Raw genomic sequence first — 13,519 nt, 5'->3', positions numbered from 1 at the left:
GTTATCGTAGTAAAAATTAGTAGCTTCTTGCAGGTTCTGGAACAGAGCACATAACTCTGCATTGCACTACTTCCAAACTTTTTTGCTGGGAATGGTCCTATATCGAAAATAGCTAATGTTGGGAATATCGATGGTTTGCCAGCTCTATTCTGGATGAGAGCACCGATTTTTCAATTTTGTGCAAGTTATCGATTAGTATGTTATCGACTAAGAATTAATGTTCAAAGCAGAACTGAAAAGAAGAATGATTGCTCAAAAGGAACTAGGAAATCGAAATCAATTTTAGTTTGTTGATTGGCGTTGATTGGCAGAAAATCATTTATAAATTATTCTGCAATCGTCTCATTTTGCCTTATAGTAGTAAACACACAAACAAGTAAAACTTATTAATTATAAATATCGCGATTTATTAAACTTAAAGGACAAGAGTGATTTTAGTACGTACAAAGAATAAACTTTGCTTATCCCCTTGTATTTATGTTTTCTTAGTTTCTGTTTGTCACCATATTTATTGTTCAAAGCATAGTTTTAGGCACCTCATTTTAGCAGGAGTGCGTGTAGTAAAGTGTGTAATGTTATGTAACATAAGTTTTGTTCCTTTACGTGCAAGAATCTTCAAGTTTTACAACTTTTTACGCGAAAAGCGTTCCTTTCCTTCAGACCCCGTACAATTCATATGGGAGCAGTTTCCAACTTTTGCCGGTTTTCCAAAGTAAAGGTACCGACCAATAAGAAGTCCCACATCTTCAAGGAAAATATGTTCAAATACGGAATGTTCAACACCCAAAGGAGGTTTCAATTATGGCCACAACTTCTTGTAGCTTGGTTCTGCCAAAGTGACAGCCGATATTGAAAAAGGGTACATGTTGAGTTGAGTTGCTCAGCTAATTTTTTTTTCTTTAAATTGTACATTTTTTTTAAATAGCCGTATAGCTTGTATTTAAGACTTTCTCCTATTGACAGGAGCAAATCTATGGCACGATGATGCTCTTGAACCAAATTAAAATGGAAGGTGCTTACACTCAAGGTTGCCACTGGGTAAGAAATTTATGCGGCCCATACATTAACTGTCAAACTACTGCTGCCGATGAACCCCTGGTGTACATGTGTGATTGAATAATGTGTGGCATTCCTTCAATCCACATTCCAAAAAATTATAAATTTTCCTCCAAAACGCGACTTTTAGTTGAAGTTTTCAGAACATTTTAATTTTTTCACAAACAATATTTGTTATTTTCAAAAACTGTTTATTGATTTCTTGGAAAATAAACAAAATTCATCGGATTGAAAGAGTTTCATTTACAAAATTAAAACTATTTTGATTTCAATCCTGCTAAAATTACTCCCACATACATTGCCAAAAACTTCAAAATTTACTAATACTATTACAAATGCTGTCCTGCATGCCCACAGTGTATGGGCCGCATTAGTCATTTCCGAAAATGTTACCATGCAGTTACCATTTAAAACAACACTTTTTTTATACCCAATTAAATGAGTCATTCGGTTTGTAGCACATCGATATATTCATCGAAAACCCTGTAAGGTGAAATATTGAAATCAAGATACAGCTCGCAATATCTAAGAAAAGTTTATATTACTCCTTGAAAGTTTGGTATTGAAAATGGGCTATATCGGTAGCCGTTTTTATGTACACTTATACTCTTATTAATTAATCTCGCTTATAGGGTTACAATGAATGCATTTTTGTGTTATAAAACAGTATAAACCGAAAATTATTTGTTTAAACCCATTTTTGCACTTTGAGGTGTTCGACCACAAAAACAAGTCTTTTCGCAATATTCACCCGTATACAATTTTTAATTGCCACGGCAACAAAAAAAAAAAATAAAATTTTAAAAAGAATATTGTAATCCCCTAGAACGTACCTCCCGCTTTTCGATTTCGATTCAGTATCTATACGAAATAACTGAAATGTAGTATTTGGTCTCAGTTGGGTATACATACAAAACATTTTTTTATACATTTTTGAAGGATTTTATCACATTATCGAACCAAAATCGCTTAAATTTGTACTTACTCTTCGCTACATGGTATAATAATTAGAAGGTAATGTCATGCACATAGACTTTTACACTTTTTTCACAAATTTACCTTTAACAACATTAATTTTCAAACACTTTAATCGAACTTTTGAGACAAAAATTAATAACAGTGGAATTGAAGGATTTTTTAACTTCTTAAATTATTTATGTGTAAAAGTGAGATAAAACAAAGATTTTTACAGATAAATTCGGATATAAGGAACAACGGTTAAAGGCAACTACGTATATAACGAACAAAGCTATTTTTTCCAATGCCATTTTCATTAGTTTTCTTATACACAACAAACTGATGAAAACGATCACGGTATTAGGTAACACAAAATTTGTCCCCGCGAGTAGATTCTCCAACGAATTGTTACTACAGTTTTGTATATTTTTTGAATATACGTTAATAAAGACGAGTTTAGTACTCCTTTAAACCGTATCAAGATTAATATGTAATAGAGAGATAAAATAAAGCTTACTACTGCCGCACTGTTTATAGAAACCACGGATATAAGGAACAATTTGTCGCCATTACTTATTTAACTCGTAATGAAATTGTAAACAACTATATATGTATATTTTTTACATTTATTATTTATTTCCTCAAACCAAACTTCCACAATTTCAAGACTTTTTATTGAGAAGTAACCTAATAAGGTCTCATAAATATCAAAAAACGGGCAAAATCGGGTTTTGAAACCTAGTTAATACCAATGCAGAAGACTTTCAGTAATGTGTTCTAGGTGGCAAAATCACGCCCAATTTAGTACAAGTCTATATGAAGTGAGTTCAAGAAAAATAAAATATTTATTTCTGACTTTTTGTGTTTTTGGTCGCTACCCAAAATGTTTAAGCTATATTATATATTAAATAAATTCCTCTCGCAATTGCTAATCTATTCCATTTTACATATAATTATATTTGGTTTATTTTTCCGCGGTTTTAAATACATTGAAATATGCCTTAGAATATATATTTTTTTAGTTCTTCTTCGAAATTCTCACTTTGACTGCAATTTAAACCGCGATAATGACGCTATTTTGAAAAATGTCATTCATATTAATACATTTTGACATGTTCTTTTTTCAATGCCAACTAAAAAATTATTATTATTAAAAATCGGTAAAATTAAAACGCAAAATTATGAATGAAAGGTATAAAATGTACAACACTGTTGCTATCGGTAGGACTTAGCGACAGATATATTTTGGGTGTTATCTTACCGAAATTTTCATGCAAGTAACTTGCATACAGTTTGGTATACATATTATAGTCGAAACTTAAATTTTTTCGAACTGACACTTACATGTGCAAACGTTCGGAAAATAATCGAAGTTACTTTCAAAGCACTTACACTGATTACTGACAAGGAAATTTCATCGGCAGTGAGGCCGATAGTTGGTGTGGAGATGAATATGTGTGAGTGTATTGGTATTTTTCGAACTGTCACACTGTGGGCGAAATCCAAATCTAGCGGGGAAAAACTAATTGAGATAGATAATAGAACATTTGTATATATGTTTATTATGCCCGTAGGAAAAATTTCAATGAATATGATGTATATAGATCCACGTTTTGGAATAGCGCCCATATAACGGTACCGTCCGATTTTCGGTATTTTTAAGTTTGTAGCCACATTTTCAGACCGAATTAGCTATAATTTACCATATGATTCTAGGGGTCGAGAAACTCATCTACCAAAAATTGTGTATATAGATCCACGTTTGGCAATAGCCCCCATATAACGGTACCCTCCGATTTTCGGTATGTTGAAGTTTTCAGCTATATTTTTCGATGTATTTTAAATTTTAGGATTCCTAGAGGGCAACAAATTTCTCCACCTAAAATTGTGGACATAGGTCCATGTGTCTATAGAGCCCCCATATACCTGTAACGTCGATTTTTCGGTATTTTGAAGGTTTCAGCTTATTTTTTTGACCGAATCAGCTGTAATTAGAAACTTATGATCCGGGATTTTGGATTACCTGTATTGTACTTATTTGTTTATTAAGAAACAAAAATTTTAAAATATAACATAATTTTCATCCTTTTTATTCATTTTAAATAATTTTTTTTACAAATTTATTCAAAATATTTATAAACTCAGCTGGTATTTCAAAAGTAAATAAAAATAATGCTAAAACTAAATATTATTTCTATTCATCTTCAAAATCCGAACATGTTTCATAATTGTTATTAGTAAGAAACTAAATTGTAATCTTTTTATTCATCTTAAATCATAGAAATTTATTCAAAATATTTATAAAATCAACTGTATTGACGGGTATTTATTTATAAAACATACTTCAAAACTAAATAAAAATAATGCTTAAACTAAATAGTATTTCTATTCATCTTCAGAATCCGAATATGTTTCATAATTGTTATTAGGATATAATAAGAGATATCGTGCTTCTTCAGGAAGTGGATTGTTATTTTTAGATATGCATGATATCAATGGATCCGAGGTGAAAAGAAGTCTATGAAATAGATCTTCCATTGTCTGCTGTCTATTAATTTTTCTGGTATAAAACTCTCTGAAATTTCGAAGATCTTTGTTTCGCGATTCCAGGGCTTCTTCCGAAAACATTCCTATTGTTAATGCAGCACTTTCAATAATTTCACTCCCATGTCTTAAAATTTTGTGGACAGTTGATGACATTTTGTACCATGGGTAGTTTTTAATATATAACTCAAACGTTTTTTTGACAAATTTCTTGGAATGCCTGTGTATTAATAGCTTTGCCTGAACACATCACGCATAATATAACTCCAAGGTTCTTTATTAAGTCTTTATCGAGTCCAGTAATATCTGCGGCTATGTCAGGCTTGCTGAAAAATATTCTTGCAATGTTGCCATCATTTGTTGTTCCGTATCCTGGTTTAGGGATGTCAACAAGAATTTTCAATTTCTCTTTCAATTTATCTGCAATCATTTTCTTTCTTTCCTTAAATTTTTCTTTATTCTTCGAACTGCGAACTTGCCATGTTTTAAAGTCTAATCGGAATGAAATGTGTAGTAAACACTCAAAACATCGTATTCGAGCGTGGAGGGTTGACAAACCATATTTATATATTTCAATGTTTGGGTTTAAAGCTGCAAGTTTTTGTGCATTATTTATGTCATTAGGAGTTGCTCCACAAATTCCACATGATTGTGTGGACGATTCCGTGATTGTGCTAAAAACCTTTCCGTCTATCATGGTAAAATAAAATGTATGATTTACACTTATATTCGTATTCCCAATTTTAGTAGGTGTTATACTCTTGATTTGATTATTAATCTCATGAACTTCCTTTTGAATTAACTGTCGTGTTTCTTGTTCATATATCAATTTAATGGGCCGACAGAATCTGGTTGATGATGGTCGAGGATTTTTCCATATAATAGTTTCGTCTATCTTGAGTTGTAATGGAACCAGACAAATAGAAAACAAAAATGCATCAGACGCGTTTTGATTGTTGTCTGCAAATTTTTGTTTATATGTTGAGTGATTAGAATTGCCATCACAGACCCATTTGTATATCATCGTTATGTTACTATTATCACACAAATTTATGGAGAACTCTTGTGCAGTAAATAATCTCTGCAAGGTATGGTCCACAAGAGCTTGCAATTTGACTTCAGCACTGACGTCAGATATATAAATGGAACTACCCTCTGGATAACACTCTCTCTTAGCTCTTTTAATGGCATCGTATGATGGATATATATTTGCGTTTCGCTCTTTAGCACCCTTTTGCATTAAAATATAAGAACTTTTAGTGTAATTGCCATCAACGTATAGAGCCAAAGCTTCCTCGGGGGTATATGGGCTAATTTCAGGCTTATTCATCGTTTTCTTTATTTTTGTGGCGGTTTCTGGATATTCTTCAATTTCCATCATAATTTGTGCTACATCTCGTTTGCCACTTTTGTATAAGCTCATTCTTGTAGCACGGACGAGCTCTTCATTCGAAGAAGATTTAACTAAATCCGATGTTTTTCTTTTTTTAGCAGCTTCACTACATTCTGAGAAAAGCTTTAAAGGTCGTCCGATTCTCTTCTGGCTTTGTTCTAAAGATAACCTCACTGATTGGCTGACTGGTTTGGGAAGATCTTTGATATTTTTATTCAACCAATATACATTTTTACTTTCAAAAACATCCTTAAAGCGCCTGGCTTCAATCCATTTTTTTTTTTTAAATTGTGAACACAATTTCTTTGTTATGTTTTCAACCTTTTTTATATTCATTGCTTCCATTTTCAATATTCAGTTTTAATTTGTTTAAAATATACTGCAATATCGCTGATAGTTGCGTAGTCGCTTTATCGCGTTTTAGCCAAACTTAAAAAACTTCCCTTCTCTTGATCATCATTTTCTAAAATGGCGATAACACGAAAAAAGGCAAAAAAAAGGCCAGACGAACTTTTGGGAGTAGTTACTTCGGAGCATGTAATTTAAGAATAAAAAACCCTGAAGTGTTTCCTTTTGTTTCCAATTAGTAGAAGCTTGCACAAAATGCCTTAAGAGAAAAAACCCGCATACGAATAGTTATTTATTTATTTTTTTTAATATTTACCACAACAAAATATGTTACCTTAATTTTTTTTCACTAAGCAGTGGTTCCAAACTATCCAATAAAATTAAATTATGCACAGTTTACTTTCAATTTTCGCACATAATTGGCGATCAAAACAAATATTAAAAAAATCAATTTTGTAAATCCCAAATAAAAACTCTGAATAAATGTACCGTTATAACGGTCAACAACAATAAAATTCGGTAATGTTTATTATTTTTAGAACCAACAACTTGTTTAGAAAAAGACTGCATTAATTAATAATTTTTAAATAACTGTTAGTTCGTTTTTCGGACTTTTTCCCCGCTAGATTTAAATTTCGTCCACAGTGCGCCCGTACCTTTTCTGAAAGTGTCTAGATACTCAATGTTTGTGGTTAATTATCTTCTGATGAGCTTTCTAAAGCCTTTTAAATTTATATAATCCAAAATTTGCAGTGAAACTGCCCGTTATAACTTTAATGGATCAGTATCCATAATTCTGATAGGCAACCAACCCTTACGATCATAAGTTTTTCGAGACCCATGCTTCTAACTTTTGCTAATAAAAGATGCAACTGTACTATAAACATTAAATTTTATAAAATTGGCAACTGAAATGTGAAGAAATTTCCATTACTTTTGAAGGTTTTGATCCTTGGACCCATGCCCATGCTTCTCCAGTATGAACCCGTACCTCCGCCGATGAAGTATGTATAACTAATACCAGTTTCTAAATTTTATTCACTCTAAAACTTCCCAAAAACAAATTATTTGAATCATATAAAAAATGATATTTAAAAAAAAATATGGAATATTTTTTCATGGGATTCGGTTCAGTTGCATATGTTTTGACCATTCAATTCTAAGGCGTGTTATGTATTTTCATATTTTTCCAAATTTTTGTTATAAATCGTCTCCAAACTTTTAATTTTCTTATTTTTAAGCAATGAATTATAAATAATAGCAAAAAAAAAATGCTTAATTTTACGTTCAAACAATTTTTTTAAATAAAATTTTGTAAATATTGAAATTTTGTTGCAAATGTATTGGCCACCACTGTATGTATGTGTTAGTAAATCAGAGTTGTATTTGCAGACAGTCTGTCTTGTGTAAACGCCTAGTTAGTAAAAACAGTATTTCGTAGGCGGCCATTTGCAGAAAACTGTACAAAATTTTTCAACAAACAAAAAAAATCCGAAAGTAGCTTAAGGTGTGACCTTTCAGATGAAAGTACATTTTTCTAAAAAAGCTTGGTAGACTTCTTGTAAGAAAATCATGAAAAATGGATTTATTTGTGCCCACTAAGTGGCCGTAATCCCTTAATACAATAATTTAAACTATTGCCGTTGAATTAAACATTGGAAAAATTCATACATATTGAATGATATCGTTTCACAGATTTTTTCAATATACTCATTTCATTTTCAGTATTACTCATTTGTCTAAAACATTGCTTAAAGACAGATTTTAAAATAATTGTTTGTATTTTCCGATGAAAATTTAACATCAATCGAACATTTAATGTGACATGAACACTGATTTCAATAAAATCCACAAATGGTTTAATACAAATGCCTATGTACATAAAGATTTCTGCTCCGGAAGCTCTTGTTTACGTTATCGGTTCGCAATAATATTACGTACCTACATATGTACATATGTATGTATTTATCATGGTACAATATGAATAAGTTATGTCAACATTTTCTTTATGTTGTTGGGGAAAATTGCAACAAAAATATTTCTTTAATGCGGGGCATACTATACTGCCAAACTGCACTGCCAAATGAACCCTTGTGTACGTGTGTGATTGAATAGTGTGTGGCATTCCTTCAATCCATATTGCAAAAATGATGAATTTTCCTCCAGAACTCGATTTTGGGTTGAAGTTTTCCAAATTTTTAATTTCCTTACAAATAATAGGTTTGTCCTTGTACTTTCTCAGTAAATATTACTCAGTAACTTCTTTTTAGAGAGTAAAGCATTTTATACTCTTTCAAAGGAAAAAAATTAAAAAAGTAAAAAGACAACATTCAGTAAAAAATTTCAATCTGATTAATATTTACGATTATGATATTTGCATTTTTTAAACTTTTGACAACTGCCTAAAGCTACAAAATGTTACTGAACAAAATTCTTTCAGTAAAAATTATAAGTTCTCAGTAATAAAAATTTCAAAATAAGTTTGTCAATTCATTCTCTTTTACTGAACATTTGTGTAAAAAAACAACATTCAGTAATAATTTGTAATAATTATTACAAATTATCGAGTACGCAGACACACTTAATATTTGTTGTTTTCAAAAATTATTTGTTGGTTACTAGGAAAATAAACAAAATTCATCGGATTGAAAGGGGTTCATTTACATTATAAAGGGATTTGACATTTCATATTCGAACAGCTTGTGTGATACCTTGGTAATTGTGCCATGATATGTATTTGGAAGTTCGTGAACAGGTAGAGTGATAAATGTAGTAAAAGTTGGGAAATACTCTCATATCAATTGTATGCTTTTTGAAGTGAGGGAACACCTTGCGAGTAAAAAACGGTAAAACTTGAGGAGGAGAATTATTTTGAAAACATGGCTGATTCATTCCCCAATACATGTTTTATTTTTACTGATTCACTGTATTTTTGTCCCTATTAAAGAGGCATTATTAAGTAATGTCCATGTGCAATAATAGCGTTAAAGAAAACGTTCAGTTGTTTTGTACAATTCGTTCATCTTTATAAAAATTGCAGAATCGTCTAAACATGGATTTATCCGATTTCATTGTTCGTAAGGTATGTATAAATTTCATTACAAAAATAATAAAATAATAATGAATGCTTTTAACTTTTTGTGTATGTTTTGTATTAATTTCTAGTGCCCGGCCACGGCTATGTACATACCAAACTTTATAACATCTGAGGAAGAACAACGTATACTTTCACATGTTGAAAGAACACCGAAACCTAAATGGACACAACTACTTAACCGTCGTCTGATTAACTATGGTGGCGTGCCTCACCCTAATGGAATGTTAGCAGAAGAGATTCCATTGTGGCTACAGACCTATGTAGATAAAATAAATAACTTGGGAATGTTTGAAACACAAAAGGCAAATCATGTACTTGTGAATGAGTACCTTGCTGGCCAAGGAATAATGCCGCATACTGATGGTCCCCTATTTTATCCACTCATAATGACTATTTCTTGTGGTTCGCATACAGTTCTGCAGTTTAGTAAACGTGAGAAACGTGACAACTCTCCCGAATGTACGGAAGACAATTCCAAAGTTGAATCAGCAAATGATGGGAAACGAGAGGTCCTATTTAAATTAATACTTGAACCAAGAAGCCTTTTAATTCTGAAGGACGAATTGTACAGTGATTACTTGCATTCAATTGATGAAGTCGAAAGCGATATTTTATGTGATCGCATTTGCAACTATGAAAACTGTGAATCTACCTATAAAATGGGTGATTGTCTAATGAGAGGTACCCGTATATCCTTGACTATTCGCAATGTCCCCAAGACAACCAAAATGAAGTTGAAGTTCTTTTAGAGACCATTTTATTGAAGTTCAGTGAGAAATTGTTGATATTGCTTATCACCATACTATATCAATTGCGTCAACTTATCTGTGTTACCAAAGTCTTCGTTCCTACGCCTTTGCTCCGCAATGTATTCGTGTGCACAAAAGCATTTCACCAGATATACGAGTTTATTCAATTGACTCCTTGAGGCGAATATACACTCCAGACATCACCTCATTGATTTACGCATTTAAAGCGTAGATTTGCAGTTCCACTATAGCTATAAGTAAATGTATTTTGCATAATCCAATATGTAACCACCGTATATTTTATATTTGAAATTTACACAATTTTTGAAAGCAATGCATAAAAGAATAGTAAACGTTAAACGTTTTTTTGTCCAAACTGATGTACCTATGTAATTTGTTATCCATGTCTTGAATAAAAAGAATGAAGCGAAAATATTTTTATTTAAGAATTGAATAGGGGGTAAATTTATGTGAGTTTGGGCAAGATGTATTTTGCATGACTCTAATAGATGTGCAATGTTACAAACACTTCATACCTATAAAACTGAGGGAATATAAATTTGATTAAGAATGCTCAAATGAAAACAATCGTAGAGTAAGTGTGCATACATAATTTTATTAGTCCGCAAATGCGATTTAAAATATTTATTTTTATATCCATTAATAAAAATGGAAAACATGCATACGACTGTTACAAGTTAACTTTTGCATTGACTGGATTTTTCGAACAGATTCATAGCCATCTGATTATATTCAGGTAATAGTATGACCGTCTTACCGTTAACTTTTAATGCTATCTTTATGATTTTAAAGCATGTCCACCAAAATCCAAATAATAATAAAAGATAACTTGTAATAATGGTCCTTAGTGTTGCATAATAATAAACGCTTGCTCTACTCAGCATTGTCCACCCATGTTAAGTGGAAATCTCTTTCGAACACCTTTTGATCGTACAAACGAAGACCAGTGAGTCGCGCTGATATATCTAAACGCAGCTCTCTAATGGCTAAGTGAAAGTTTTGTCTGGCTATACGCTGTTTATCTGCCGATAGGGTTTCAAGGGGTTTGCGAAATGAGCTCTGGATTCTGCCCAAATGATATTCAATGCTGGGACTGCGACCGAGACACAACATCAAATTTTCTGGATTACGGATGTGGGAAGGAAATCGTTTGTTCTCGCCAAAGGGAGCTTTCCCGCTTAATAACGCACGTACCTCGCTCACGATATTGGCATGGGTTCTGCTAGCTGTGCTGCTTAACGCTTTGAATTCATATTTATCGCAAAAAGCCATTAAGTCGCCTATGCAACACCATGGCATGGAAGCTAAAATTGTATGGTCGTTCCTCCAATTTATGTATTTTCCAACAGGTTCGTAGAGAATACTTTTGTCTCCGGCATCTTCCGGTTGCTTGATGGGTTGCGGTGAGGACGATGGTGATCGTGACTTACCTCTGGATGGTAAATCGTCTTCTGCCAACAAAAGACCTTTCCTGAATTCGCTTGTTGTTCTTGCTTCCAGTGCATTGGGCGATAATATACCTTTCGACTCGTGACGTGTCGAATTTTTGCTATCTAATGAGAAGGACACCATGGGTAAGTCGCATGAAAAGTAACTTTTTGTTGGCTTCGAAGTCATGGATTCGCTATATGCCGAGCTCTTGGCAGCCGGTGAATATGTTTCATTCCGGAGTGATTTCAATTCATTATACGACGATCCCTTTAAATTTCGAGACTCGTTGTTTGGTCCCATTAAATCGTCGTAAGCTGTAGTCCTTGATTTCAAGTAACCAGAGCTCGTTTGTTCTCTCGATTCACTGTTTAATGAGTCCTTTATAGAAAGACTCTCTGTCTTTGATGCCAGAGAATCACCATATGATTTTAATGGTGCAGTTTTAGCTGTGGTAGAACCAGATTTATACTTCGATGTTATTCTAGCTAATACGGTCAATGTGTCAGATGTGTCCTTTGATGAGAGCGAGCCATTTGAATCAGAATGCAAATCAAATGTGGGAAATGGATTTTCATTGTGTTGAGATGATGATAATTCCATACTAGCAACCGACGTGGTTTCTCGCACCGACCTTCTATACTCCATTAACTTTCTTCGATAATTACGATTTAAAGACATATTGAATATTTATTACTTTTGCTAATTTTCATACAACTTTTGAATTTTTCGAAATTGAAATTAAATTATTTTATGCAATCGGCGCCGATTAGCATGTTCCGCTGTGGTGTAAATTGCCAATTTATTTGAAATACTTTTTCACATTGCAGAGTCATTGCATCGGGTTTTTTGTTCTATTCTTATTTTCGTATTTGATATTTTTACCAATCAATTGTTGCTGATCATCGGAAAGTAAGTGCAAAATCTTCGAACGAGCAGGGACGTAAAGAAAGATAGGATGAAGTAAAAAAGGTAAAACTAAATAAAATAAATCATTTTTGTGAGGATTAATGGGTGAGACAAAAATGTGAGGAAATCGAAAAAGTAAAATAAAATAGAAAGTCTTTCTGCGGGCACTAATGGGTACGCCACTGACCAACGTTGGAGATAATTGTCTCATTTCGATCTATTTTTGGATGAAATGTTTTGATGCTCTTTAAATGTTGTTTTTTTATTTGCAGAAATAGAAAAAAAACGCAAACCCCCACTCCGCAGTTCAGGTCATTTAAAAATCGAAACTAAATGAAGAAATTTAATTTCATTACCAACAGTTTCTGCGAATATGAACATGTATGTATATTAATCTAATTATCGTATGAATGGAAATTGAAAAATTGTTTGCTCCACTTTTGGTGGTCGACTATATTCACGCTAGTTGAAAATGCTGTAGGAAAGTCAAATAAAAATGTGCTTCTGAGGTTGCTTAATTAATTCATTGAAATCTACTGTATAATTACGGTGACCAATCGTACACTATAGGTGTGTTCGTTTACTCAAAATTCGTACAAATTTTTACTGGATGTTGTTTGTTTACTCTACAATACAATGCAAAAGACCATAGTCGTTTACAAGAAGTTACTGGACTTGTACAAATCATTGCGTAAAAGAACATACCTTATTATAGGGTACAGTACTCTATTTTAGGTATCCATGCTCTATTATTTCGCATTACTCTATATGTCCTCTATTTGCACTGGGCCGATTATATAGAGTACCTCTATATAATCGGCGCTTTAGATTTGTTTAGCAAATACACATGAATACATACGTAATCCAATGAAATCAAACAAAATATTCAGGTATGTGATGGAAAACGATCCGACTCGTTTTCCCATAAATCGAAATCGTATATTTCGAATTTTAGTGAAGTTGCAAATGGATTTTAAAAATATTATTCAAAAAAGGGGCGTTTGCGAAGTCTCGATC

The 13,519-nt window shown here is 32.5% G+C and overlaps 2 protein-coding genes across 5 annotated transcripts; one reads left to right on the top strand and one right to left on the bottom strand.

The window, feature by feature from the left end:
* Positions 1 to 246: 246 nt before the first annotated feature.
* LOC141394438 (alpha-ketoglutarate-dependent dioxygenase alkB homolog 6) lies at positions 247 to 10,577 on the top strand. 4 transcript variants are annotated; one of them, XM_073968737.1, is made up of 3 exons: positions 247 to 437; positions 9,339 to 9,380; positions 9,464 to 10,577. In XM_073968737.1, the coding sequence occupies exons 2-3, from the start codon at positions 9,351 to 9,353 to the stop codon at positions 10,142 to 10,144; spliced, it is 711 nt and encodes a 236-aa protein (XP_073824838.1). In that variant the 5' UTR covers positions 247 to 437; positions 9,339 to 9,350; the 3' UTR covers positions 10,145 to 10,577. The 4 variants fall into 4 exon arrangements, with proteins under 4 accessions (XP_073824838.1, XP_073824839.1, XP_073824840.1 ...); XM_073968738.1 differs by having other exon boundaries at positions 9,246 to 9,380; XM_073968739.1 differs by having other exon boundaries at positions 275 to 376; positions 9,246 to 9,380.
* Positions 10,578 to 10,740: 163 nt separating this feature from the next.
* Positions 10,741 to 12,274, bottom strand: LOC141394436 (uncharacterized). The gene has a single exon (XM_073968736.1). It carries the CDS (start codon positions 12,272 to 12,274, stop codon positions 11,039 to 11,041), a length of 1,236 nt encoding a protein of 411 aa, XP_073824837.1. The 3' UTR covers positions 10,741 to 11,038.
* Between the last annotated feature and the right edge of the window lie 1,245 nt (positions 12,275 to 13,519).

This window comes from Musca autumnalis, unplaced genomic scaffold (assembly GCF_047663935.1).
Source record: "Musca autumnalis isolate F117 unplaced genomic scaffold, ASM4766393v1 scaffold_2, whole genome shotgun sequence".
NCBI lineage: Eukaryota > Metazoa > Arthropoda > Insecta > Diptera > Muscidae > Musca > Musca autumnalis.
The sequence above is the reverse complement of the archived record's forward strand: the minus strand, read 5'-3'. Positions and strand labels throughout refer to the sequence as shown.

Coding starts and splice junctions, on each gene's coding strand:
- LOC141394438 (XM_073968737.1), top strand. CDS start 9,351: ATGGATTTATCCGATTTCATTGTTCGTAAG. Junction 9,381..9,463: donor CCGATTTCATTGTTCGTAAG/GTATGTATAAAT, acceptor ATTAATTTCTAG/TGCCCGGCCACGGCTATGTA.
- LOC141394436 (XM_073968736.1), bottom strand. CDS start 12,274: ATGTCTTTAAATCGTAATTATCGAAGAAAGTTAATGGAGTATAGAAGG.